Source organism: Electrophorus electricus, chromosome 19 (genome assembly GCF_013358815.1).
Source record: "Electrophorus electricus isolate fEleEle1 chromosome 19, fEleEle1.pri, whole genome shotgun sequence".
Taxonomy (NCBI): Eukaryota; Metazoa; Chordata; class Actinopteri; order Gymnotiformes; family Gymnotidae; genus Electrophorus; species Electrophorus electricus.
Window position 1 is genome coordinate 11002388 of NC_049553.1, and position 27615 is coordinate 11030002.

A 27615-nucleotide genomic window follows, 5' to 3' on the forward strand; every position below is an offset into this window, starting at 1 on the left:
CTCTCCATTTCATAGCTTTTCTCTTGGTAGTGCTACTTCCAGTGGTGTATGTCTATGTTACAGTTTTTATCAAATCATATTTCAGCCATTATATGTTGCCAGGGTCAAAGAAATCTTATAAGAGGCCTTCAGAATCAACAATGCGGGTGCCTGTATCTTAAAATAAATGCAAATGAAACTGTTGCTTTAGCCAATCAGATTTTGAGATGGCGACACTGTGGCCATCTAGCAGGCATACAGTAACATTGGAATTTTCATGTCCTTTGGATGATCAGAGAGCATCAGCGTACTAATCAGAGTTAACAAACCGCATCTGTAGTGACCTGCACTAGCTAAAAATATATTTGTGTAGATTTAATAGCTGTTTTTTCAACCCACAATGGCTGACAGAGGAGACTAAATCAATTTGGCCACAGATATACTTACAAAGCCATTTTCAAGATGGACTTTTAAAGAAAAGCTGGACATTATAAGTAAAGTTTGGCCAACCCCAAAGCTAGCAAGCCTGTCCCAGCCAAGGAAAGGGTTTGTCTGACACTTTCAATTCAGTAACTATCAATTCAGTAAGGTTGATTAATATCACTGAGGAAAATGAGAGGGTTTCCACTGATGAGTATTTACTTAGGAGAGTGTCAAGCTCCTCATTGAAATTACCTAGGGGACATGCAGGGCAGTAGATGACAATGATTTGAGGGTTTATTGGGAAAAGACACTGTAACAGCATGGAATTCTAAGGAAGATACAGAAAGAGCAGAGAAGGAAAGTGGGGTGAAACACCACTCTTGACACAACAGCAAACCTGTGCCATTACCCGTGTCAAGCCGCGAGGGAGAATGGGTACATATAAAGGCAGAGGGCAGGGCAGGTATAGTCACTTATATCTCAGGGGTGATCCATGTCCCTGTCAAAGCTAGGAATGGAAGTGAGTGGAGGGCTGCTAAGGCTGAGAGGACGTCAGCCATCTAGATATCGCATCGGCCATCCCAGAGCCCACCTGCCAGCATGGTCTTTGACTGTGATGACCACTGGGGATAGATGAGGTTATGGGCATTGTGCTGCAATGTGAAGGTGATGGTGGTTGTGATGGTGTTTGTGGGATAGGCAGACAAGAAGCCTTGAATTTAACAGAATCTAAAGCAAAAGTAATTGATCTCTAATTAATTAAGAGCCTACCTTAACCAAGGATAGTCCATGCAAGAAAACTCAAAACACACAGTTCTGAGGATATATAGTTGTTTTTCCATGCTCTTCATTTTAAGTTATTTCAGAATTGTTTAAAGTACTTTCAATCAGAAAGAACTGCACAAAATTATTTTAAGGAAGATATCTTTAGTTTTGTAACTGGTACTGAGTGGATGAAAGTATTTTGTCATGTATAGCAGTTTCCTTGGGTTGATGAGCAGTTAGACTAAAATTGTGTATTTTTCATGTGGCGTCTTTAATGTGAGAAGGAGACAGAGAATTCATTCTATGCTGTATATTTACCATGAACATTTTGTGCAGGTACTAGGTACAGTAACTTCATATGCTAAAATACAGTGCATTGTTAATTTGTTTTACTTTATTTTATCTTTGTGGAATTTAACATTCAGAGAAAGTACACTTCGGCTGTGAGAAACATTCTCTTACATGAATAGATAAAATTTTTCATCACTCCTCAAAACATTCCATGGAGTTTTTGGGCATTCCAGTCATAAAAAGGCATCCTTTTCATTGAAGAAATAATGGAAATGCTGCCAGCGATCAACTGATAGGATAAAACAGATACAAACTGTAAATCAACACATGAATGTGCATGTGCTTAATAGGTTTTTTTATCAAAAGGTAAGTTTGTTATTATATTATTTTACTGAATGTTCATGGAAATCACATGGCCTGTGCATTGGGTATACATGAACTAAAGGTTTTAACAATTCCTGGACTTGCTCAAGGTCTTCATGGATGAGGAAGCTGAGCAGTTAAGGCAAGGGGTTTGAAGAGGTTAATATAAAGCTGCCTTAAGCACTTATGAAAAGGTGTGTTCTGGTTACTCTTCACAATACCAGTCGCAGTTTTGTTCAATCATGTTTCAGAGCAGCCCTCTCACTCCAAGGCCAAATTAGAGTAGTAGAGGAGCTATGTTAAGGGAAAGAGAAACAGTATCCTTTTTGAAAAGTAATTTATTAAATTACAAGAATTGTATAGAATGTAGAAGTTTACCTTTTGTATTTGTAGACAGCGTGAGAGTTGTCACAATACTGTTATAGCCGCTTTCACTTAGCTCAAGAATGCATAAAAAACAGAGTATCATGACTAGAGTGTGCAGTTTTCTGGTTAAAGTACTGTAACGGTGTGGCCCGAGTGCCAATGGGCGTGGAGCAGGATGCACAGACTTCCTCGACATGGACAAACATTTATTTACATAACACATAAAGGCACTCACATATAACACGAACGAAGAACACAAATACATTAACAATGATGAGATGAACATTTACAATAACGACACCAACATTTATTTCAACCCGCTAGATTAACAATGACCAACACACTGCACACAATGACGAGGGTTTATATACATAAAGACGAAAAAGGTGCAGGTGTGTGTGGGTGTGGTTACAAACAAAACAACCCTCCCACTGCACGTGGCGGGCCAAACTACGTGACTCACAAGAGGCGAGTGTTCCGTGACAACTTCGCTGAATTAGACCATCATATACTTCAGTGACTCACACCATCATATACTTCAGTGCCTCACACCATCATATACTTCAGTGCCTCACACCATCATATACTTCAGTGACTCACACCATGGTCAGTTGCCAACAACCATCTGTATGCCCCCCATCCCTCAAAAAACTTTATGTACAGGAAGTAGTAGTGGGCAGCCTTTGGTGTGGAGGCTCTTTCACTGTAGTCACTGTATTGCCAGAGGGTTTATTTCTTTCTTCAGCCTATGAGATTGTTTGCTGTGGCAGAACCACTTTATTTTATTTTGCAGTATGGAGTCAAAAGATCTAATACACTCACAATGACATATTTATTGGCACAATAAACCTGGGATTCCACCCCCTCACACAAAGGATTAGCAATCTTGTCATAACTGGTCCACCACTTTGACCATAGAAACAGCTATTTGGGCATGTTTGTGATCAGTTCTCTTGTTCGTTCCGTTCAGTTCAGTTCTACACATTTATTTTAAGCACTAGATGAAAGCATCCGATGTTCAGGTGTGGCCCAAACCTCCCTCCTATACAGATGTTTTCACTGCACAATGGAATCACTGTCCACAGTTTTAACCGCACAACCTCCCCATCTATGAAAAGACCTTGTTCAGGACACATTCGCTTTGTTGCAATGGAGTTGCAGTCATTTAGATATGCTTTAGCATACGTTTGTTTGAGCAATCACTGATTGTTGAAGATATATAATTTTACTGTAGAGGAATTAAGTAATGTTTATTTAAGAAAAATATACTATAGTTTTTCCTCATTATGGAAAAGAGGGGTTTAAAAGGCTCCATTGTTGATAAATACAGGTGTTTAAACCCGTGTGCAATACAGAGTACGATGGATTAGTTTCTGTGTACAGCTAGGTGAGGCAATTGTCACAGTGTTCGCATATCTCTTTGTTGGTCTAGTTTTCTTCTTGCAAGTATTATCCAAAGAAATATGTTTTCCTCAAAGTGTTTCCAGCCTTTTTAAGACCTTCTCAGGGCTTTTACATATTGCTTAAGAGATTTTTCTATTCATCTTTCATAGTGTACAAATAATTTTCTGCCATAAAGGCTGAAAGAATAGTAATCCATCACCTTAGTCATTTGGCCATCTGATCTTCCAGGTCCCAGCTTTCTATGAAAAGTATATTATGTGTACTAAGAATATATCTATGATCTTTATAGCATTTCCATTTACTCAGTCTGAAAATAATGAAAATAATACTTTGGATATATTTCTAGGAACACACATTGTGTTTCTTTTTTGTTTTTTTAACCAATGCACTACTGTTTTTCATAGATGAACATTTTTAAGCAAGGAGTTAATGAGTTCCCAGTGTGATTAAGCAAGACCTTAAATACATTTTTTAAAGTAAACAGTATCTTGGGACTCTTGTATGGCTGTGAAGGTCTTTCCCACAAAGATGCAATCCATGTTTCTATCCTAGTGTTTTTATACTTATTGATTTAAAAGACCTTATTAGTCATAATGTGACATAATGTGAACTGCCATCGTTTTCATACAGCTGGGTGCATGTGGATTTCAACAGTGAAAATTCTTTTTAAAATTTCTCATTATATTAAAGAGAGTCAAGTAAGAGAGTCTGGCCTCCTTGAAAAACTCTTTTCAGTGAAGCAGTTCATGAAAACATGCAGAGTGTCCAAATTTGGGAAGTGCTTTAAATGAACCATATCGGTTTCAAATCTTGTTTCATTTAATACTTCTGCTGTGACTGTGTGTGAACAGAGCATAGTTTGATAGTCATTCTCAAAGTTGTTTAGCAGTGTTGCAAAGATGTGGAGTCCAAGACCAGATTCAAGAATTATAGGTAAGGTGCATGAACTTTCTAAATGTGAATTGCTTTTTCTAAATATGAATTAGGATTAGTCTGTAGAGTAGGTTCCACTGAGGACTCTTAGATACCTTTTCATGCATGCCACACAAAATCAGTTTTACCATAATACAATAATATGCAGTTTGTAGGTTTTGGCAAATAAGATGTCACCGTTCTTTTGTATTAATGTATTTTAACTGATTATTAATGTCATTCACATCACTTATTGTTGAAGTGGTATTTTTTATTTTCAAGATATATACACAGTGATTTTAATATGTCAGTATGCCTGAAACTAAGTCTGTTATGTATGTTCAATATCAGATAGCATACAACAGTTGAATTAGCTACTCCTTCAATATCACTTGTTTTTTCTGTTTTAAAGTATTATTTTCAGCATTCAGTTATTATAATTTACTATTTACTTTTGTAATAATCATTAATATATATATTTTAGTAAAGTCTCTAATTACTGATATCAAAACATTAAACAAAAATATGAGAAACAGCATGACAGTGCTGTTATTTTTTTTAACCCCCCCCCGCCAAGACTCTGAGGATGAGAGCATCCTGTCTTCAGAGGATGAACAAGACTTTCAGGTGCTTTAACATATTATTACTATGAACTTGGATTTAATAGAAGTATTAACAAACTAAGCTGCTTACTAATAAAATTATACCATGCTAATGCATTATCAGCAGCCAGGCCTTTAGTGGTGTTTCACCTGTTTTGCAGTGTGAGATTCTGGAGAAGCAGCGGGATGAGGCGCAGGAAAAACTGTCTAAAATGGAGGAAGGTTGACTTCCTTGTTCTTTGGCACATGACATACTTCTGTACACAAATTCATAACCTACTTTCCCAAACTTCACATGAATAATACAAGTGTTGGGTTTAACACAAATGCAGTACTTTCATCTAATGAGCTTACTTATGTGGTATCATCATTTCTCAGGCTTTATGAGGGCCATGTATCTAAAACTTCACAGCAATCCCCCAACGTCTGCTGAACTAACACCTACAGTTTATATAAGCCAACAGAAACTGAGAGTTTTAATTATATACTATAGTTGTTATTTGCACTCAAGTATTGTAATGTGTAGAAGTCTAGTTCTGGTGGTCACCACCATACAATCTAGCATTTCTTCAGCTCTGGCACTATTGAGTCAATTCTTTACTTCCATTTTGTATGTTTTACATAGTAAATTTTACTTGCTCTATTCAGTCAGTTAAATAAAAAATATATAGAGTCAGTTTCTCACACATGGATCAAGACTATGGACTAAATCACAGTGCAAATAGTGAATCGGCATTGGTGATTATTTTTAGTATACATTTAGGCTTAGTCTGCGTCTGTGAACCTGGTCCATAAGGATATACAGTAGAAGAACATAAAGAAAAACTACTCTCAGGGCAACACAATGAGCTGAACAGAGTATATTGGTGCTCTAGGACTGAGGCTGACACTTTAGAGGAATGCACTCCACCAAAGCCATTGTTTTAAAGTGTTACACCTAGTCTTGCTTCATTGGTAACCTGTATGTACTGTGCCTTTCTGTACTGATTCCAACAGCATCCTCTCAGCTGCTGAAGGAAATAGACATGCTGGAGGTGCAGTTCCACAATGAACGCTCATGCAGAGAAAGCGCTGAAGCCCTCGTTCTAAAGGTGAGCTCACCTCTCTACCTGTTAGAAAAAAGGAAGTCACATATATCCAGCTTGACAAAAAGAGTAAAAATCCAGGATCATTTTTTTTTTTTTGCATTGCATTTTACAGTACATACAACTGCCATATGGACAGAAAGGAAGCAATCCTAGAACAGCATGTTATTTTACGCACATGGCTCCTGTGCAACTGTATCAGTAACAGCAATGTTGTCACATCCCATGTTGGTCTTGCCCTTTAGCTCCTGCTAACCCAAGATCAGTGCTTTAATGAATGGCAGGAGACAGGACTGTGGAGAACTGCTCGCTTTTCTCCCTGATCACAGCATATAACCTTTGAGCTCACAGGTGACAAAAGAAAACAAGGTTTTAAAGAGAAGAAGCCAGGCCCTGTTGCCCCTCATCCCAAAGCTGCCTGAAAACCTGTCTGCCCTGAACTTTGACCTGGAAGAAGAATGTAGCTCTGATCTTAGCACACCTATTGAGGAAGAACCAGACCTCAAAAGTCATGCCCAGATCAGAGGTAATTCTCCATGGTCAGTCTTCCTAGATTGGTTAAACACAAATATTTTTGACATCCTTTACCAAATGTAATAACAGTTTGTAGATATAATTTCAGCACATTTATCAGTACGATTTACAAAAAGGCAACATTATTTACTCATTTCTGCCATCATCAGAGCTTCAATCATCCGTGGATCAGCTTTTGGGGGAGAAAATACAACTCTGTGAACAGATTGAAGTCCTGAAGAAGGAAAAAGAGGAACTGAAAGATCAGGTATAGACGCTTTATAAGGGAAAAAAGGAAAACTGTGTACTCTTACAACTCATGAGTTATTACTACAGGAATTTGTCTCTGAGGAACTGTAATAGGGCATGTCATTGGGTGAGCAGTGTGTTTATGTAGATTATTTCTTCATCATCACTCTGAATAGTGTGCACTGGAAGTTGAAGAGAAGGAAGCCATTTTGAGGAAGTTAAGTAAGCAGAGTCGAACCATGAACAAAATAAAACGAGGTCAGTGGTATTAAAATTTCAAATACACCTTTATTAATAAAATAAAAAATAAAAATAAACAAGGTTTTGTTGATGTACTCTCTCTCTCTCTCTCTGTCTCCTTTTCTCTCACTCATGTAAATGTGTGAGTAGTGTCTCAGCTTGTTACTGAAGAGTTTACAGAGATGTCACAGAAACTGGAAATGGAACAAGGGCTCAGACATCATGCTGAGCTGTTTGCACATCAGGTACTGTCAGTCTTCCATCATCTGTTCCTGTCCTGATTATATCAGTTGGTTGTCTCCAGGTGGAACATATTTACCTATTAATAATAGATTTGATCAAAGTTGAGCATATGTTCAGCACAATCAATTTAATTGCACTACAATATTTTTCTTGTACTTTATAAACAGTATGATATACATTATTTTAGCATTGTATAAAGAATATTTTTAAGATGGTAGTTCTCTGCTAATGTGAAATGTCCCCCTCAAAAAGTTCAACGACCTGTTGAACGACCTGCTGTAGGTCCCAAACAAGGAAGACAGGTGGAAGTGGCTCAGACCATTTGGACATCTGCTCAATAGATGTATATTAGGGAACAGGAAGCATGGTGTCTCTCATTCAGCTCAATGTGTGTAGACAAGGGACAAGATATTTGTGGTGGGCCTACTCATTTCCCATTGAGATTGTGAACCGCAACTGGTCAAACAAACACAAAACAAAAAGGAGACTGTGATGTGCGCGCGCACACACACACACACACACACACACACACACACACACACACACACACACACAGCTGCCTCTATTAATGCCAGTTGTTTTGGCATTTATTCGCACTCTAAGTGAGCATCATAGTATAGAAGGTGGCAACCCTCTTTGTACCTCCTGCCCCACTCCCACCCCATGGTAATTAGCACCCATCAAGATGGCAGTTTGTAAACGGCTGCATTTGAAACCCCTGTCCTTTGCTGACACTTTATATCCGCCACCATCATTGTCGCCTTTGCAGATATTGTTCACCATTTGCAGATGACATAATGAGGGCCCTGGGGGGGGGGGGGTCTTCACCTGTGAAAGGGACCCCTACTGTTCACATCCCACTCAGTCTCACTCACAAAGGCGGCCACACACCAAACAACCTGAATGAGGGTCTTTATCATTGGTTCTGTCCATTTATATGTTTTCCTCTGTTTTCAAAATACATTCATTTTCTTATGCGTATATTTCTTTGTCACAAAGAAAGTCTAATGATGGCCTAACTCAAACAGAAAGCAAATACAGGCTTGTGTACGCACAAAGAGCTGCAGCCATTCACTTGTCAAGACTGTGCTCTTTTTCTCTAATTGTGGTGCTATGGGAGTGGTAGTCACTGGCTGAGCATTGCAACGCTTGTGGTATGAGGTGAACTAAGACCTGTTCATGTACATAAGAAGTGAAAACTGTGGTCGAAAACCAAACAAAGATTCACTTCCTGGCTCCTCTTCTGGTTCCCCTTTTTTTGCTTTACAGGAAAAGTACCTGAATCACTGAGGAACTCTGTTAGAAATAGGACTTGTGGTTTCTGGGGGGTGGAGACCAATGATGTTTAAACATCATAATGGTTTCTTCTTGTTTCTTCTTTGTGAATAAATAGTACATTTCCTCATTTAATTTACACAACCAACAAATTGAATCAGTGGTTGAGTTGGTGATTGGACATAGTAGTCAGTTGGTCATCTTACAAACATGAACCATGAAATACATTCAGTTTTTAGTTCTCTTATATTGAAACTAGAAAGGTGGAATTAATAGTAATAGATCTTTTCCCCATGTCTTAAATTCATGGTTAAAAATCTTTTTTTAACATTTGTGTTCTGATGGATTTTTTAACCTTGAATCCAGGTAAAAGACAAATAGCAGCAACAATGTAGAAAGCCACACGTTCACTAATGGGAGGACTGAATTGGTCATTACTGGAAGAGCTTATTGGTTGGTTGACTGTCTGATGGAAAATGATTGGCTGCTGCAGGTGCTGGTTAAGCAGCGGCACAGCCAGTGCCAGAGCCTGGCCCTGGAGCAGAATACAGAGATGGACACACAGCTCCAGCAGGCCCTGGAGCAGGTGGTTCAAATCAGTAAAGCACTGGAGGAGATACGACTCCATCACCAACAGCAGGTGTGCACATTTTGTGCTTATGAGTGCACTCATTAACAATCACGTAATCAAGGTCACTTACTTGAGCTAGTCTAGTTCAATTTTATAGCAGAACTGACTTGTTGATATCATATTGCTTGACCACCCATTTGCTTTTGTGGTTATCTCCTATAGAGGAGTCAGAGCCAATCCGCTACAGAAGAATTTAATGCCCTTGCAGAGCTGCAGGTGGTCAGAGCACACTTAGAGAACAGTGAGAAAGAGAGGGTGAAAATGGAGTATCAATTGAAAGACTCACAAAAAACTCTTGCAGTATTGCAAGAAGAAGGTGAGGCAAACTGTCCCAACAAAGTCAGTATAATTTACAACACAATTATGTTTTATGTTAATAAAAGCCAGACATGTTGTGGTAGAGGTCAGTTTTGATCCTGGTTTTTATTTATCAGATGAAAAAACTGGCAGACAGTAGGCTGTAATACATACTAAGCACATAGACCAAAACAACTTCAGAATTTATATACCATTTTGAGCAGTTAAGCAACTTCAGGATGGGATTAGAATTGTTAACGAGGCGCCTACTCCTGAGTTCGGCCAATCAAATGAAGAGAACACCATACCGAGTCCTCCAGCTCCTCCTCCTGTCCTCTCTACAGTCCCTACTGAGTAAGATCAGTTTGCTCATTGTCCCCATTATTGTGATACATACACTTAACATAGCTTCCCATGCGACAAGAGCCAAAATGAAAAATATACTGGTGTTTTTCTCTAGTCCACTGAATGCTTTGAGGAACAGAAAGAAAGCTGGAAGCAGTACTACTGACTCTAAGAGTAAGAATCCTGTGTGTGTTTAACCCCTTTTTCCAAAATCATTATGTTACATGAGGTTTTTATGACATAGTTCTTGAGTGATGTTCTGTTATCACAGATCTTGTGCTGTCCATGGACATGAAAGCCAGGGCAGTGGATGAAATGATGGAAAGGATTAAGAGAGGGATTGTTCTGAAGCCTGCCCTGAAGACCCCACAAGTAAACAGTTCTTTTAGGCTGAGCTCAGATTCAAATTAAGAGAGAGGTTTTGCACAATTTCACTTTTTACTGTTTATTTACTTTACAGTCTACCTCAGAAGAAGATTCATGGAAGGTTTGTGTTTGTGTGTTTTTATTTTGTTTGTTTTGATGTAATCCGTAAATGGCTTTTCAAGATTGATCAAATACTTTATTTTTAATGACAAAGAATCTCATATTTTTTTTCAGTACACTTTCAGTTTTATTCGTTAATAATTATGAAAGCTTGGTTTTATTTAAATTGGCATTTTGTACACTTTTGTACAGTGTAAAAATTTATGAAAACAGAATTTGTGACACAACTTACATGACAGTTATTATAAAATTTTGTAGTTGCTGAAATGATTGTGTTGCATCACTAAGCAAACAAAACATTTCACAGGACCAAAGTACTGAGAAGAGGAAATCTGCTCTGCTTGAGTTACAGGGAATGCTGGTAAAATTAGAACTCTTACATGATAGACTCACATATTATTATTATTAGAGGATTAGTTTTTGACAGCTATTGATACGATCTAAACGATGAATTCCAGGACTCCATAAAGAGACCAAGTCATAAAAGGGTGATGTCCAGGAAGAGAATTAGTCACAATGTAGGCGAGGCGGAGCTTCAGTTGGTCTTGCAGAGAAGGAGGCAGGCAATAGGGGATGATAAAGGGTCCCGTCCCCCCACTGCACCAAAAACCCAAGGTAAAGTGTCTATTAGGAACCTGTGGCTATTTACAAAAACAAGGGAAATTCTAACTTGCTTGTATTTCATTTAGTAAAATGTGAATATACTTAAATGTCATTTTAATTGTTCTTTAAAGCATTATCACAGAAGAATTATGAATTAACTGATGTTTAAACTGAAACTGCGCACAGTTACATAATGGACTGTCACAGTTGGACATGGCTAGCATAAAGCACAGGATGTCTTAATATTCTGAAACTGCAATTGCAGACAATATATAAAAACCCCTATGGCAGTATTTTTAAGTGCTTGTCTTATGTGCTGTACTTCCAACACCACAGATTCACCTCCGAAGGACCCTGCCATAACCTCCTCACCCTGGACTGCAGAAAGTGGAAATGCCCCTGTTCTCCGTAGGCTGAAGCAGAACCAGGAAAGCGCATCAGAAGCTATCATGTGGGAAGACAGCTGAATATGTTGCAGTGGTTATACTGTTCATTTCTAAAAGTAGACAATTAAAGCACCTAAGCACAGTACTTGTTAAATGCTGATTTCCAATTGTTTTGAATGAAAATTATGGTTAAGATGAACTGTGCTAGCCATCAAAAAGCATTTGTCTGAAAATGGATTCTGGCCTATTGCCTATTGAGAATGTTTTTAAGGTATATTCAACTTGAACAATGACCCCAGTGGTGCCATTCACAAGATTTGTCTCAAAGCCAAATAAGGATATTCTGTCTGCAGCCATTAGGAAGTTAAAAGGAAACCTTCCAAGGATCTCCAAAACATTCATAACAGTTTAGTAAGAAATAAAGCTCTATTTTCCCTTCCCTTTTCTGTTTAGTCTTTCTTAATAGATTATTCTGGTTCTGTGGAATAGGTCCTTCTTTTGTAAGATCTTTTGTAACACACTCTGTTATGTGTGCTTTTTTGTGAGTAAAAGCCTTTAGCTGAGTTTATTCATCCACCAAGAAGATGGAGAGAGGTGTTTTTTTATGTTCACACCTCCACACTCCTATTGTTTGATAAAAGCATTTTAAATGGAGGAGAATTATTTTCACTGTATGTCTTTGCTTTCATGTTTTAATATTTATTCATTCTAGCTATTTGGTTTATTTTTTCCTGGAGAAGCCCGTTTTCTAAAAAAAACATTAAGAATTTACGTTGACGTGAGGGACTGTAACGTGTCTGTTTGTGTGCGTTGGGATAAAAGGAATAAATCTAAGAGAAATAAGCTGTACACCTTTTTAGTTTAAGTAAGCCACTTTCCGCCAGTGCAGTATATTCTTAAAGCTATGAGGGCGCTATTACAGGGAGTCCTGATTCTTGCTACACTCTTTGCTCGCTAGCTAGCTCTGAGGAAACGTTAAATGAACTTTGGTTCCTTCATATTTCTTTTTTAATCATCATAATACCAATTGACAGATTGTGTCGTTTTGCTGACCTTCTTCGTAACTATTTTAGTTTTATTTAAAAAGATGTGGTTTATTTATTTGCTCAGCTGGTTATCGCTGGTGATACAAATAGCCTTTGTTACTCTCGCTATTGGTAAGTTGGTTTTGCGCTAATGAAGTTGCTTACTACTAGCTAGTCGCTAACAAGCGAGATATCTATACGTGTTACGTCACTTACCCTAACTGCTTTTTCTTAATCACAATTGCTCTCTATTCGGCCAACACTTCATGCTGGAAATATTACACCACCGCCAACATTACAGCTAGCTTACTAACTAAGCTAACGAACTTTGCAGATGATGCTTGAAATTCTAGCTAGATACTCCTTCATGTTAGCTTGCTGTATAGGCTAGGGTCACGATAGCCAGATAGGTACAAAACAAATTATTGTAGGATAGCTTGCAGTTATATATGCAATTTACGAGGATGTTAGCTAGCTAGCAGGCATCGTCCATTTTAACATCTTAACAGCAAATGACAGGGGCCTGTTTGCTAGCTATCATACCATGTGTAAATCATACCTTTAGTATTAAATCCATGGCTGTAGAGTAGCATTTTGTGCCCAGCTAGCTAACATTATGCTTTAGCATGAAATTGGCTTGGTTTTTAGATAGCTAGGTTAGTTATTTTAGCTAACCTAACTAGGTAACGCTAGCTGGCTTGTTAGCTAACTAGCCTTGTAAGGAATCTGTGATTAACTAGAGGTGAGCAGTAACGGGGCATATTACCATCACTTGGCTACAGCGAATGCCAGTCACATGTTACAGATTAATTAGCTAGCTAAATATCTCTTGTATTTAAGATGTTTAACTGTAAACAGGCAGCTGGACAGCAATCTATACGCCATAACTCGTCCGCAAGCGTTCATTTGGCAAAGAAAAGTAAACCTGTAGCAAATGAAAGGAAGCGACAAGGAAGCTGTCCTGTACACGTTGGCGGATCCGATTGGAAACTTACTTCTTACGAGGTCAACCCTTTAGCGAAAGAATTCCTTATTTTATTGCCTTTGCTTTGCCATTTTGCCCTATATGTGACAGTGGTGACTCTATATAGACGCTGTATATCTAACTGACTTGAGATTATGAAAATAAGAGGAAAATTGCTCCTAAGAATACTTCATTGCAAGCACGATGTAGTATCGTTAATGTCCTGCTGGCAGTCCACAGTTCGATATCAGAAACATTCACCGGAATGTCTGTAATTTAAGAATCGTAATGCAATTAAAAAATAACTAGTGAACTGCTACTTGTTTAAAATTTTTGGCCCATAGGGAATTTCTTTACATGACCTGAAGCACCCCCAGCGTAAATGTTGCGATGTTTTGACTTCAGTTTCAAGAAGTAACCTTTGGGGAGAGCATGTAGTAAATGACTCGCAATCTTCGTTTGAGAGATTGTGTGTTCCTGTGAGCGACATGCGCTCTGGTGACTTGTTTCATCAGTTTATCTAGGCTCTTATGTTATAGGTCAGTGTTTTCCATCTGCGTTTGTGGGGGTCCCTCACCCTCTACTGTTTTAAGTTTTTCCCTACTCAATTGTCAAAAGTCTTCATTATGTGAATCAGGTGTGGTGGAGCAGAGATAATATCAACTATGCATACAATGTTTTTCTGGATTTTAGGCTAAAGAAACACAGCTGTGGATGTAAATAGGAAGTGTGAAAGGCTTTCATTGTATTTTTGTTCGTTATTGTGCAGCTGCTGGTCTCTATTACTTGGCAGAGTTAATAGAAGAGTACACAGTTGCCACCAGTCGCATCATAAAATACATGATATTGGTGAGTAAGACCCCCAAAATAATGTTTTGGTCCATGACACAGTATTAGATAGCTTATTATACTGGTAGCTCAAACAGATACTTCATCTGAATTTAAAGGGGAAGAAACGTCTATATCAGATTCCACCCATCTCCCAAGCCCATCCTTATTGTATTTCAGGATGGGATGGGCAGAGGTCAGAGAAATGGCCCTAGATATCTTTTGACTATATTATGCCTAACATTGAAATGCAGTGTGTTTCTTTTGTTAATGGCCCAAAGCCACTTAAATTAAATGTACTTATGTGTTTTATCTACTGTCCTCATCACGCACTCCATTGGTTTGTGAGATTGACTGAACCTTGCCCTCTCCCAGTTCTCTACAGGTGTGTTGGTGGGGCTTTACCTGTTTGAGGGCTTCCCTGTGCTCATGGTTGGAGTTGGTCTCTTCACTAACCTTGTCTACTTTGGCCTGCTGCAAACCTTCCCCTACATAATGCTCAGCTCGCCAAACTTCATCCTGTCGTGCAGTACGTGCAGATGTGTGGCAGAAGACATTGCTTATGTCTTACAATTTCTGCATTACATTTACTTTTGGTTCTGCCATTTAAGAGATGTCTTGTAAGCTAATGAGTTGGACAGTTGTGTGCAAGACACAGTAATAAAGCAGTCATCATTAATCGTAAAACTGCTATCTCTTTATATTTTATTTTTCTCTCTTGTTCTTGCTCTCACGCTTGCCTTTTTCTTTCTCAGTACTGGTGGTGACAAATCATTATATGGCCTTCCAGTACTTTGCAGAGGAGTACTATGCCTTCTCTGAGGTGAGTAAAAGCTTACAGCTAAACATGTCTTACCACTAAATAAAAAAGAAACATATGTTGGTTTGTCTTGTACAATTTGAGTTAATGACATTGTGGTGGAAAGCTTTTAAATATTTTTTCTGCTGCTAATTTCAAACAATTCCTGTTTCCAGGTCCTGGCTTACTTCACAATTTGCTTGTGGGTGATACCATTCTCTTTCTTTGTATCACTTTCTGCTGGGGAGAATGTACTTCCATCTACTATGCAGCAAGGAGGTCAGTGAATATGTGACTGTTGTGCTCCTTCTGAGAATTGCAGTTAACTGCTAAATATTCTGATTATACAGATTAGCGTATTATTGCTATATTTCATGATCACTTTGTTGACCCATTGAGATATTTAAGGGGAACCTTCACATAGCCAGTGAATATTTTTACATTAAAATTACAATGGCCTTGTCTGAGTTTTGATTTGGCTCTTTTGATAAGTCTTGGTTAGTCTCTACAGTTCATTTTCTCCCAGGGTACATCATTGGATACTAACATTACTGTTAGTTTCTCAGTGATGAAAGGTTTAGAATTGGATCAGGAATGCTTGTGAGTGAGTTCTTTTCTTGAGTGACAGCACAGCTTACATAACTGAGTGAGTGTTGTAGAAATAATACAATCGCGTTTGGATGGGGGGTTGTTTGTGTTATTGTCTTCACAAAAGAGGACAGCTTTCTCACAGTTATGCAAAATACTTGTCAAACGTGTGTGTTTTTTTATTTTTAATTTTTAATTATGGGTTTGCTCAGGCTCTAGGGCAGGGATCATGAATTAGATTTGGCTTGGGGACAAATTTTCAAAGAGTAAATATTGTCTGGTCCTTTCATAACCTCATCCTCCACCTTGCCAAGCCCAAAACTAAACATCTTATGAACATCAGCTTACGCAGTCTAGCACGTACTCCTAAATCTTTGTCATACATTCTCAGGCATCCACCCATTCCTTAACTGCAAACACAATTTAGCAATGAGAGTTGAAATGGTTGACAGTAATAATGCCTCTAAAACACATAGCAGCAGTCAGATAAAAGAAATTAATCAGGGCACAGAGATGGCCCTCTTTACATTTACTTTAAAACAAGATTTTGCCCACAACATATTTTGTGAGTTAAATATGAAAGTATAAACATTAAAGCAGAAACGGTATTGTCTAAATCTCTTGAGAGAAAGATACATTTGTAGAATTGCAATTTTAATGAAGAACTTGGCAGATGGGTGAGCCCAATAAAAGCTCATTCGCTGGCCATGTTTGTCCCTCTTGTTACCGTTGAATGATGCCTGCTTTAGGGACAGGGTTGCCTCAGGCTCATGACCTGGGATTAGGTGTATATGATAGTAGGGTTAAGTCTGCATGAATGCTTTTCAGGGAAGCCCATATAGAGCGCAGGTACTTAAATCTGGACCTGAAATACAAACTCAGTCTTGTTTTATTAATTTACTGGTGGTTCACTGAATCTCTCAAGACTGACTGGCATCTGTGCCATGATACCAAACTCCTAGTTAATAACAGGGTAGAAAAGTTGTTGACTGGAAATTGAATGGCTGTGCTGTAGTGTATTTGGTTGGATGCTCTGTCTAGTGCATAATGTGTGTTTTCTTCTCATCCAGATGATGTGGTGTCAAACTATTTCACTAAAGGGAAGAGGGGCAAGCGCTCGGGAATCCTCCTCATCTTCTCCTTTCTAAAAGAGGCCATTTTGCCAAGCCGACAGAAAATGTACTGACGCACCAACAGAAGTGGGTGGAGGCCTGGTGGACGGTGAGAGATGGAAGGTAGTGCTGCATCCAACTGTCCCCATGGAAGGTGCATGGGAGGGGGATGTCTTTAGAGGCTGCTGCACAGATGAAAGACTAAAGAGGTGACCATGGTAGAAGACTACGTGCCATCCACCCTGCCACGGACAATACAAGCTCTTCACCTGAACTTGCACGTCTGTCTCTCTGTTTGCCCATCTGACTGTTAATCTGCAGCGAGTGCAACCAACTACCATCAGGGTCCCTCAGCCTTGGAGTGATTTCAGGCTCTGGTTTTCCTCACAAGGGTTAAGCCTGGTCCTGGACTAAAATTAAACCATTAGTTGGGATTCTCCATTTTAGTCTAGACCTAGACTGGGTTTAATCTGTGTCTGAAAACCTGTCCCAGAAAGTCATGAATTTTCAAAGTCTTAAATAATAGACATTTGATGTGCATGTGTTTAGTTGGATAATTGATGGTGTGGGTTTTTCTGCAAAATTTAATCACAGCAGTACTGTAAGTAGGAGATGTGGATGATTCTCATGTCATTGTATTACATTATGCACACATTCTGTGTTTGTGCAGCTGTGGAATGAAGGAATGTTTGGGATTTCATGAGCATTTTAACTGTCATATAACATTCATCAATGCCATACTTTTCCATCCTGCTTTTTTCATTTATGTCCTATAAAGAACAAACGTGTGATTATAAGTGTAGGTATGAGTACCTGTAGGATTGATGAAACATCTGTTTACATCAGGGACTAGACACTAATGCTTGGAGATGCTTGATCTATATGGGCACAGGTGTAAGAAGAGCTGTGGTTGGCTTCACAATGTTCTATATAATATGAGAGTGCTGAGTGCTGCTCTTCCTATTTTAATTTTTTAATCAATGAAATTGACAGCTCTGTCCAGCATTTTTTCACACAAGCAGTTAATGTACATTTCTAATAAAATGAGTTAAATTGTTAGCTACTACTTTCTGATTTTAAGACACTACACTATGCTCAACTGGTTGAGAATATCCATATCTAACAGGTTTTTTTTTTTTTTTTCCCTTCCACCCTTTTTCATTCTGAAGTGTTATAACCTCTCATACCTGTCTGGTTGGTTACCCTTTATTTAAGGTTTGCCCTTTATATGATTGTGACCTGGAGGTTACTGTTGGTAGTGTGAGGTCGATGGGAGGTCAGCACAGTTTGCTTCACACTATTAACACATGCACACTCACTTCAACAGGCTCTCAGTGGGGGAATAAACCACTTGGGGGTGGGTGGAGAGGAAGTGCTGATAATGTACACTGTATGGCTAAACATAAATCAGTCTGTTAATGCAAAGTTTGGCTAAGTGTAAGACCTAAAGATTTTTTAGGGTTAGATCCATGGCTAACACCTTTCAGCATAGAAACGCAATAGTGTAATTAATAAGAGGAGACACTAAATAGCTAAAAGGGCTGTTTGTGGAATGTATATCTAATTCAGAGACTCTCAATCCAGTCTTCGGGGACACCCAGCTAATCCACATATTTACTGTCTTCCAGCTAAAACACATTTTTACAGCCAGACAGTCAAATGTTCTGCATGCCTTACCTGGTTCTGGTGTAGTCCTGTATTGGGACAGAGCAAATTCCTGTACTGGCTGGGCTTGCCCAAAGATTGGACTGATGACCCGTGTTCTAGTTACATTGACTGGCTCAGCCTTTACTCAGTCAGCACAGTGTTCAGTATTTCCCTGGCTCCAGCTCCTCAGCCAGGTGCATGGCCACCTCAGTCCAGGGTGAGGCACCCGCTTGTGGTGTGCGCCCTCGGCGAGGCAGGTCTAGCACACTGCTACACTGGAAGTGCAGTGGAGAAGCAATTCGTGAGGGGAACACTAATGGAAACAGGCCCCTCTGGACGACATCTAGCGGCAGGGTGGGCATTGGATGTGAAACACCATCCCACAGCGTAGTGTAGTGGACACGGCCATCCGTGGACCGATGCAGCCTGACACTCTGATGCAGATCTGGCTCGACTGCTGCCTTTTCTGGATGGACACCCATTCGCACCTGCTGCGGCCTGCTGATGCTAGCAGGAGGAGGTCTGGACGGGTTGGGGGAGACATTCCATGCTTCTCTTGGTGAACCTGAGTGGTGTTTCTTTGTTTTGGCACTCTTTGATTTGGTAGGTTCTGAAGACAGGCACTGGGCATGGTGTAATGTCCAAGAGTCCCTCAAAGGGGTCCAGAGTAAGGGCAGGCCCTTCTTCTCAGCCCATTTGGACAACTTGTCCCCAATAAGGGCCTCTCTGACAACCTAAAACCACCATGAAATTGTAAGGGTAAGTGACCTTGATGATGAAGCTTAAAATGTATTGTGCAGTAAAATAGTGGCTATGTTCTAATAATAAAACTTGTTTATTGCACATAAAGAGTAAATTATGAAAATAACCTTTTCCTGAAACTTTGCTTTCCTGTGCATGGCAGTCAGAGTCTGTCTGAGGTCCTGCAGTGCTCTGCATCTCTCCATCTCCTCCTTCTTATCTCTCTGCCACATGGCATTTTTCAGAAACCTGTAATACCCATTGCCTTTTACCATAGTCTTACATTATGAAATATAATTACTGGTGGAAAAAATCTGTAGTTTTACTGCCTAATGAGTATAATTATAATTTCAGTTTTACACTTGGGTCGCCATGCACTCCTTATACATATATTAATAGAACATAAATAACGGAACAATTATTAGTTCTTCTCTAGTCAGCTACACAGCTTTCATTCTGATATGGGGCATGTGCCCAGGTTGCCAGTGTTGCCGATACATCAGCGTGTTTTCCCAGTAGACCATCTGCTGCTCTGCCTTCACTAGTCTGCCCAAGGAACACCAGGCCTCCCTGCATGCATCTGACACCACCAAGTCCTGACAAACATCAATGCACCTACCACATAACCCTCTTGTCCACAACTGCCCTGTGACCCATGCAGCATCTGCCCACGTTTGACTCATATGCTAGCATGTCACATATTAGCTGAACTTTTTTGACTTTTCTAAACTTCTGTTAAACTATGGTGTGACTATAACTTATATCTTCAGTACTTTGTGTCATGGCTATATAACTAAACCTTGTTCAATCTAGTGCTGACAAGAAGAGCACTGCTCTCAAGGTTTCTTTGTTATATTATGGTTTGTCCTTGCCACCATTGCCTTTGACTTGCTTTAAGGAGCTTGAGCCAAGAACTTTTAAAAAGCAGCTTTGTGAAAATACTCAGATTTTTTTATATATATATATATATATATATATATATATATATATATATATATATATATATATATATATATATATAAAGTGAACTCATTTGTAAATGTTGCCTTGTTGAGCAGTGAAGTATTTACAGATTTCATGAACTTGGTAATGTCAGATTACGCTTGCACCTCACTGCACACGTACTTTACTATTGTCATAGTAACTGCACTATTACATTACTATTTGTACAATTAATTGCCTGATCTAAGACTGGATTGTTAAACCATCAGTTATCTATTGACTGTGAAGTGTTTTAAGCTTTTTAAAAGAAGTTTACCTAGCAATTACCCTATGCCCCCAGAGACGAGCAAGGTCAAAGGGTGTGTGCCCCCTGCTATCACACACATGTGTGTTGGCTCCGACTTTAACCAAGGTTTCAACACACTTTCTCAGACCTTCAGCAGCAGCCATATGCAGAGGTGTTACTCCTTCATCTGTGGAGCTGAAGATACAACACGCATAACCTTTCATTCTGATTTTTTTTAAATGATACAAATCCACTGTTTATTGAACTATATTATGTAAATAAAACGGTTGTATATTTTCTATGTTGTGATTTGTTTTTAAGGATTTATATATCTGACTGTGTGCTCCTTTGTAAGCCTTCAAACTGCCCTGCTTATTTATAACATTCTACATTCAAACTACATCACAGCATTACATGTAACAGTGGATTCAGTAACCGATTTGTTTTAAAGCAAGAAAGAGAGTTGTACACGTCGGGCTCGGCTCCCTGTTCCAGCAGGTATGTAAGGCAGGCGTAGGAATGAGGTCTGCTCTGGGGACTGAGCACCATGTGTATGGGTCTCCGCCCACGCGGGCAGCCAGCGTTCACGTCCACGTAACGAGACTCCACGAGCAGCTTCACGCAGTCCAGCCTGCCGTACTGCGCGGCCACGTGTAGCACGGTGAGACCCTGATACACAGAAAAAATCGTAGGTTAAGCAGAAAAGTTTAGACACTGGAAAACCTGTAGACACCAATTACCTACGAAACCAGTAAGCTTTTTTTTTTCTTCAAATGATGTACAAATCCACCTAAATAAATTAGACAGCTAACCTAAGTCCGCAGGCATCCGCACCTGTTTGTTCCGCTGCGTCGCCGACAGCGCTCTCTTCAGACTCAAACTGAGCCATTCTTGGTCCCCCGAAACTGCGGCTTGAAACATATCGCTAGCGGGGGGTGGTTTGTGCACCCATCGTACCACCCCAGAAGCATTACGGCTGCGAGGCAAACTAGTAAGAGACATCTTTAGCTTAGCACGACAGCTAGGATACCTAGCTACATTTGGCATATAGCCTATTAATAAAAACGAATTTTCGAGACGAAAATGTGCACGATAGGCCTGTTGGCATGGTGCGTTAAGGATATATTTACGTTGTACATTTTGTGAACATACAAGACGATAAACGGCTATACATAGCTACCGTATATTTAAAATAATAATAAATTACCTCACACCTGCCATGACTCGGGGGGACAGACCTGTTTGTTGACAGATTCGGCTAACCTGTTACCATGGTGAAGCTCGGGCATTATCACACTATCCTAAAAAAATATTACTTTTTACCTATGAAGCACCTCGTGGATCTGGCGTGTAACTCACATACTCGCTGTTTAGCATGATTCACCAAAAGCGGTGCGGTTAACACTGAAACAACTTTGGTGTTAATGCGTTTAATACCCCGTTTGATAATGTTAGCTGCCCCTTTGCGGGAGATGTATAAATCACGATGAGGCGACAAGTAGAAATGGCCCAACATTACTTGGAATAAAATCGATATGTCCAGTGGAATCTATTAAGTTTAGAACTTTTTTCTTTCTTTCCTAGGAACTTCCGTTTTTGTGAAAGCGAAGTTTTACAACAGCCGGTGCAATGTATTAATCAATGTATGAAAATATATCAGGCTCTACTAACTGAAATAAACAAATATTAAGAATATGGTTGACCGTAGTAGTATTGGACTTGTCCTGTAATGACGTTGGTTTTGTATTCCCAAACTACACGATGCGGGCCTACATTTCTGAATTTGTATGTTACTGACTATTAAGGATTTATAGTACGGTCACTATAAGACATGGAAACAAAAATGTTTGTGGTTAATATTTAAAACAGGCTACGTGGACGTATTCCATTTCCCCATGTGCTCAAAAAATTTACCAAATGTTTTTGATTTGGTATCATAATCAGAATTGATCATAATTATTAAGATATAAACTCGTCAGTCTGTAGATGGCGCCACTAGGATCCTGAGCTTGACAACCTCTAGTAGGGACCGGATTTGCCCCTGTTGACAAACTCTGCTTTTAACGGCGTCATGTATATTTTAAAAACGTTCAATGATTTTTAATATTACGTGTTGATCACAGTTGACAGCCTACAAATTCAGGATTGTTCCTTCACTCTTTCGACTGCTCTTTACTGTCTTTTCTTTTCATTTTTTTTCTCTGCGTCATTTTCAAGAGGTTTATTACTGTACACCGGGCTCGGCGCGCGCTGCAGAATGATTACTAAATATTGATCAGGCCTCCCGTTGGGCGTGGCGCGTGATTGGAAATTACATGGATCGTGGTTATTTTCTCCATGTCTCTGTCAAGCGTGAGCAGTCGATATGTTAATTAGTCGGGAAGTATCAAATGGCGAATATTGAGCGTGTGAACTCTTGAACTGGAAGGGATGAGCGACACTGAGGACGCAGTTTCCAAAATTATTTGTGTTTAAACGCTAATTATTTGATTGTAAAAGTCATTTTATAATAAATTAAATTGTACCTTGTGCTCCCTTAATATTGTAACACCATTAGGTCTTCATATACGAGACCTTACAAGACCAATTATAGCCTATTATGTGTTTTTGAAATGGATAAGATGAATATACATATTCCCATATGCATTCATGTGTTTTCATGGCAGGGGCAGGTTATGGATCACGTTGGGTTGGGTATGTTTCAGTAATAAATTGTGTAAGTGAACAGTGTCCACACACATTTTATCACTCTGCCCCATCAGTGGAGTTTATGTCCTTGATCATCTCGGTGAGGTCATGTAGCTTTCCTCCATAGATTTTAGGCCCAGATCTGGGTCTGTTTCCAACTGTTTTAGATACCTTTGTGATCTAATTTACTAACATTAATCTGACCTCAGAGCAGAAAATGGTTAAAATTAGGGAAAAGTTTACAGATGGTTGGACATGTGGAGTCTGCATAAGACACCCATGAAAATGAGCTCATGGTTTTCTCTCATTGCAGCTGCAGTACTTTACCACTGGACAAGCAGTGGACCAGTTAAGGGTATGTTGGAATCAGAATACCAGCCAGTCCACAACAGACAGGAGCAGAACTCACATTCAGTGGGAAAGCTAACATAAAGTGCAAATATTTTAGGAGATGTTTTTTCACTCTGTCCATGTCTCTCTCTCTCTAACTCTCTGATGAGCAATATACATACATACACACCGCATGAACTGATATAAACACATATTTCTTTTACTGCCACATGTTTCATAAACACAGCCAACGGAGCTGTTGAGCTTCATGTACTCAAATTACACTGGCAGACTGAGTGAAAGAAGGGAGAAAGCTAGAACATGTGGCAGTGAAATATTCACTCTTTTATTGGCAAACCTATTCGTGGTCGGGAGGAGACCAAAAGAGCCACTCAATCCTCACAGCACCTACATATTAGATGAGGCTTATATAGGCCTCAGGCCCTGGAGACCTCTTGGCTGTGTTGCTGTAAATGCGCTAATGTCCATGCCACTACCATCACCACCTGTAGTTCTGTCTTTCTCTGTCCTTCCCCCTTTCTTTATCTCTTTCTCTGTCTTTTTGTCCATTCTCTCCCAAATTCTTCTTTGTCACTGTTCCTTTGTTTATACACCAGTCCTTCTCTTTTTCTCAATTTCACTGCTTCTCGCTCTTTCTTTCTCTCTCTTTCTCTCTCTCTCTCTCTCTCTCTCTCTCTCTCTCTCTCTCTCTGTGTCTGTCTACCTGTCTTTGTCCCTCTCTTTTTCTCTCTCTCTCTATATTTCTCTCTCCACTCAACCTTGTGTTAATGCACCCTGGTGCATTCTGCATCTCCAAATCACAGTGTGACCTGGTTGTGTGCACTGGCCGCTCTTCGACCTTACCCACACACACACATACTACACTGTACACGAAGGTGAAGACAAGCAGGGATGCAGGGAGGAGAGGACACAACAAGCAGAGTGTGGAGGGCCCAGATTGGGCTAGCAGTGGAGGAATACAGGTGGAGAAGACATTGCCACATTTTTGGTGAACATGTTTTTTTTTTACAGTTCAGGTTATGTTACACTGAAACGCAGAAATGGACTGAAGGTGAGGCTTTTCAGTAATGTAACTAAATATAATGCACTGTCCTCACAATGATTGTAAATGCTGGATATTGAGTTGACTTCCACTAGTCAAGACAAATTAGTCACTCATAAAGATGTTCCATTAATATTATGCTCTGACAACAGTCAGAATGATTTGTGTTGAGTAAATTACATATGTAATGACAAAAGGAGCAGAGGATGGTGACCCCTCCCCTTCCTGTGCATCCTGTGGCTTTTGATGCTCCGTATCAATGTGCAGGACTGAAACATGGCATCTGTGTTTCTCAGCTTCTTTATCCATGATTGTTTCTGTGGAGCCACTGGCATCTTGCTCTGATGTCTGTGTATGCATGTGGCTGTCTGAGACTTTAACAGGAAATTTGCTGTACTTGTAAGCATGAATAATGTTTGGAAAATGAAAGAGAGATGTTATATTTATATTAAAATATTTCTAATTCAATTTCATAAAGATACAGGCCACATGCTCATCTACAGACCTGGAAGTGAGAAAGACACAGACAGACAGAGACTAAAAATAAAAATTAAAGAACTATTCATGTGGTCTGATATGCCTTGCATGCAGCCTGTAGCCTCAGATGAGTGTCATTTAGATGAAGGCCACTCACTTGCTGACTTGTCCACAAATCAGATCACATATGGTGCTAAATTGTGTACTCTTGACCTTCTCATCAGACCAAACTACTGGGAGCATATCCAAAAATGCTTCATATGTAGTGAATGATATAGTAGGTTAATGGAAAATTAGGCATTCAGCTTTGCTTTAAACATCACTCTTCCTATATTTTTATATTTTATCTATAATTTTTGGTTATTTATCTAAACACCACTTTGTGTGTCCAGAATCAGTTTTCTGGAAATCCAGGAGTGTGGATATTAATTCTACCAGATGATGAGCTAAGTAGCAAAGGCAGGCATTTTGGAACACAACACTTCTCGAAGGGACCTTTATTGTATAAGGCTGATTTTTACACCTCTGCACTTCACTATCTCTCTATCGCTCTCTCTCTTTCTGTGTGTGTGTGTGTGTGTGTGTGTGTGTGTGTGTGATAGAGAAAGTGTCTTTTGGGGGTGGGTTGGGGTGTGTGTCTTGCATGCATTGTGGGGTACTGAATGTGTAAAGTGAGCCATCTGTTTATCAAGGCACTCAGTGGCCTTGAGAGAAAGCGGTTGAAAATGGTGCCTGTGGTGCACATATCACACTTACGGTCTCCCTCCCACACTTCAGCCAACGCAGATAATCACGTCCTCCCTTCAAATATGATTGGGTTTAGGAGTGCTAATATTGACACCACAGGTGTAGTGTATGCAAGGAGTATGAGGTCAGAGAGCATTTGTAAGGTCATCCAGAGGCTGTTTACATAATGTACTCAGGAGTGTTTCCCCAACACTATATCTAATAGATATGGGAACCATAGTAAAACATGTCTTTTTATAATATGGTGAAGAGAATAAGGTGATCTATTAGTATAATGATGCAAATTGGAAAATGAAAAGTTTATTTATACCAAATCGGAATTGATAACTACACTGAGAGAAAAACATTTTACATAATGTGTGTAACTGTCTTTAATTAGTTTCTTGATGTATCCCTACAATACCCATGGATATACCCAGCTGTGCTGACCTTTTACAGGGCGCAGGAAGCATACATTTAGGACTCCTCTCTCCTGATTGATGTAGATCCATTGGAACATCTGATTGGTAGAAAGAACATCTGAAAAGATCCAATTAGTGGAGAGCAAAGAGAGGAAGCAGTGTGCCTCTTGGTGAAATTAGATTATTATCATTTCTGACACCTTTGAGTTCACTTGCCATTTGAATCCATTAGTGTATACGTGTATGACTTATGCACTGGGGTATATGGGCATAAACAAAGCAGGGCTGTGGAAGATATGGTAAGATATGTTGTGGTAGATGTGATAATAATGTTATAATCATTTTCTTTTTTGATTTTTGTTTTTCCTTCTTTTTTTTTAAGCCACACCCAGCATGAGCCTGCCAGGTAATGGGGTTTTCAGGGAGGTGCTAACCTGAGAAACATGGTGGAAGTGTGAAGAGTTTTCTGGAGAGCCTCACCCAAACAGCAGCTTAAAATGAGAAACTCACAGGAGATAGATAATGTGCACTTGCTCTCTCTCTTTCTCTTGCTCCCCACCCCATCACAATGCATTTGACCTTGAATATGGTAAGAGATGTCTAAAGACCCCCCTCACGTTCCCCTCTCACCTACAAGCTAGCTTCCATTCCCTCACATAAATCTACTGTGTTGTATTGTCTGATGCTCAAAAGTGATGATAGTATTGGATGTGGAATCTATTCACAATAAAGATAAAGAAAGCTGGTGTTTTAAATGACATATTCATCTAATATAGAGGCAGTTTGACTACCTGCGACTGTGTCATATAGATACTTCTTTCATGCCTGTGTTCAGGAGCTTCATGGTTAATATACAATGTCATATTATCAAGGTTGACTAATTTTGAGAACTTGCCTTAGCCTAGAGGAAAAAAATCAATGTAGATTGATCTTTTATATAAGGTCAGCCTGTATATGAAATGCTCATGCACAAACATTTCAGGCCCTCTATGCTACTCCACTGAACTTGTCCATAATACACAATGGACGCTCTTAGTATTTCATTTTATACTATGAGCAGAATTGATGCTGAACAAATCCCATTCATATTTCAACAAAAAGCCACCATTTTTCCTTATTTATATACAGTTTTTATTTATACCTTTTTCATTTTGAAAGAACTAGTCGGGGCAGTAAATTGGGCCAATCATTCTCAAGGTTTCGTTACCACCCCCTGATATGTTTATTAAATGAGAGATGTAACCACAGAGACAGACCTCCTAATGCACCTGCAAGCAGTGTAAGTTTAGTGGTGACACCACTAGAACAAAATAGCTCAGCCATAAAGTAACATAATCTAAAGAATTAACTGCAAATAAATAGATGCCTGAAATAAATGTATGGTGTACAAATGTCTTTTTCAAGAATTTTCAATAATCATATATGTTGTAATCATGATCCCATGACTGCATGTATATAAGTGTGTTTAGGATTGTTTTATGTTGATATGGATGTGAACCTGTGAGTGACTGGATCTGCT

The 27615-nt window shown here is 39.3% G+C and overlaps 3 protein-coding genes and 2 long non-coding RNA genes across 7 annotated transcripts; 3 read left to right on the forward strand and 2 right to left on the reverse strand.

The window, feature by feature from the left end:
- Positions 1 to 4464: 4464 nt before the first annotated feature.
- Positions 4465 to 12284, forward strand: shtn2 (shootin 2). The gene is made up of 17 exons (XM_027026318.2): positions 4465 to 4524; positions 5081 to 5130; positions 5267 to 5327; positions 6102 to 6196; positions 6542 to 6716; positions 6874 to 6971; positions 7129 to 7210; positions 7343 to 7437; positions 9204 to 9350; positions 9504 to 9657; positions 9863 to 9992; positions 10099 to 10157; positions 10255 to 10355; positions 10444 to 10470; positions 10777 to 10830; positions 10928 to 11084; positions 11409 to 12284. Exons 1-17 carry the CDS (start codon positions 4491 to 4493, stop codon positions 11537 to 11539), a joined length of 1650 nt encoding a protein of 549 aa, XP_026882119.2. The 5' UTR covers positions 4465 to 4490; the 3' UTR covers positions 11540 to 12284.
- On the reverse strand, positions 10892 to 13488 carry LOC113587595. The gene is made up of 3 exons (XR_003411755.2): positions 13043 to 13488; positions 11415 to 11485; positions 10892 to 11066 (listed from the first exon to the last, which is right to left on the reverse strand). It is a non-coding gene; the product is annotated as an uncharacterized LOC113587595 (long non-coding RNA).
- Positions 12410 to 17833, forward strand: tex261 (testis expressed 261). Its single transcript, XM_027026322.2, has 6 exons — positions 12410 to 12615; positions 14217 to 14296; positions 14651 to 14804; positions 15031 to 15098; positions 15251 to 15353; positions 16733 to 17833. The coding sequence occupies exons 1-6, from the start codon at positions 12546 to 12548 to the stop codon at positions 16846 to 16848; spliced, it is 591 nt and encodes a 196-aa protein (XP_026882123.1). The 5' UTR covers positions 12410 to 12545; the 3' UTR covers positions 16849 to 17833.
- On the reverse strand, positions 17469 to 21739 carry si:ch211-1o7.2 (ankyrin repeat domain-containing protein 53). Of its 2 annotated transcripts, XM_027026321.2 has the most exons (6): positions 21598 to 21739; positions 21225 to 21378; positions 20860 to 21059; positions 20421 to 20585; positions 19291 to 19411; positions 17469 to 19155 (listed from the first exon to the last, which is right to left on the reverse strand). In XM_027026321.2, the coding sequence occupies exons 1-6, from the start codon at positions 21609 to 21611 to the stop codon at positions 18583 to 18585; spliced, it is 1227 nt and encodes a 408-aa protein (XP_026882122.2). In that variant the 5' UTR covers positions 21612 to 21739; the 3' UTR covers positions 17469 to 18582. The 2 variants fall into 2 exon arrangements, with proteins under 2 accessions (XP_026882122.2, XP_026882120.2); XM_027026319.2 differs by lacking the exon at positions 21598 to 21739 and having other exon boundaries at positions 21225 to 21591.
- LOC113587596 lies at positions 21114 to 26845 on the forward strand. 2 transcript variants are annotated; one of them, XR_003411756.2, is made up of 3 exons: positions 21114 to 21141; positions 23392 to 23433; positions 26479 to 26845. It is a non-coding gene; the product is annotated as an uncharacterized LOC113587596 (long non-coding RNA). The 2 variants fall into 2 exon arrangements; XR_003411757.2 differs by lacking the exon at positions 21114 to 21141 and adding an exon at positions 21322 to 21381.
- The last annotated feature ends 770 nt before the right edge of the window (positions 26846 to 27615 follow it).

Bases quoted from the DNA above. Each gene is read 5' to 3' on its own strand.
- tex261 (XM_027026322.2), top strand. From the start codon at position 12,546: ATGTGGTTTATTTATTTGCTCAGCTGGTTATCGCTGGTGATACAAATA. The intron at 15,099-15,250 runs GTGAGTAAAAGC...TCCTGTTTCCAG, and splicing joins AGTACTATGCCTTCTCTGAG to GTCCTGGCTTACTTCACAAT. The intron at 15,354-16,732 runs GTCAGTGAATAT...CTTCTCATCCAG, and splicing joins ATCTACTATGCAGCAAGGAG to ATGATGTGGTGTCAAACTAT.
- si:ch211-1o7.2 (XM_027026319.2), bottom strand. From the start codon at position 21,437: ATGCCAAATGTAGCTAGGTATCCTAGCTGTCGTGCTAAGCTAAAGATG. The intron at 21,060-21,224 runs GTGCGGATGCCT...TCTGTGTATCAG, and splicing joins CGACGCAGCGGAACAAACAG to GGTCTCACCGTGCTACACGT. The intron at 19,412-20,420 runs GTAAACTTCTTT...TGGGTATTACAG, and splicing joins GGGCATAGGGTAATTGCTAG to GTTTCTGAAAAATGCCATGT.
- shtn2 (XM_027026318.2), top strand. From the start codon at position 4,491: ATGTGGAGTCCAAGACCAGATTCAAGAATTATAG. The intron at 7,211-7,342 runs GTCAGTGGTATT...ATGTGTGAGTAG, and splicing joins CATGAACAAAATAAAACGAG to TGTCTCAGCTTGTTACTGAA. The intron at 11,085-11,408 runs GTAAAGTGTCTA...CCAACACCACAG, and splicing joins CACTGCACCAAAAACCCAAG to ATTCACCTCCGAAGGACCCT.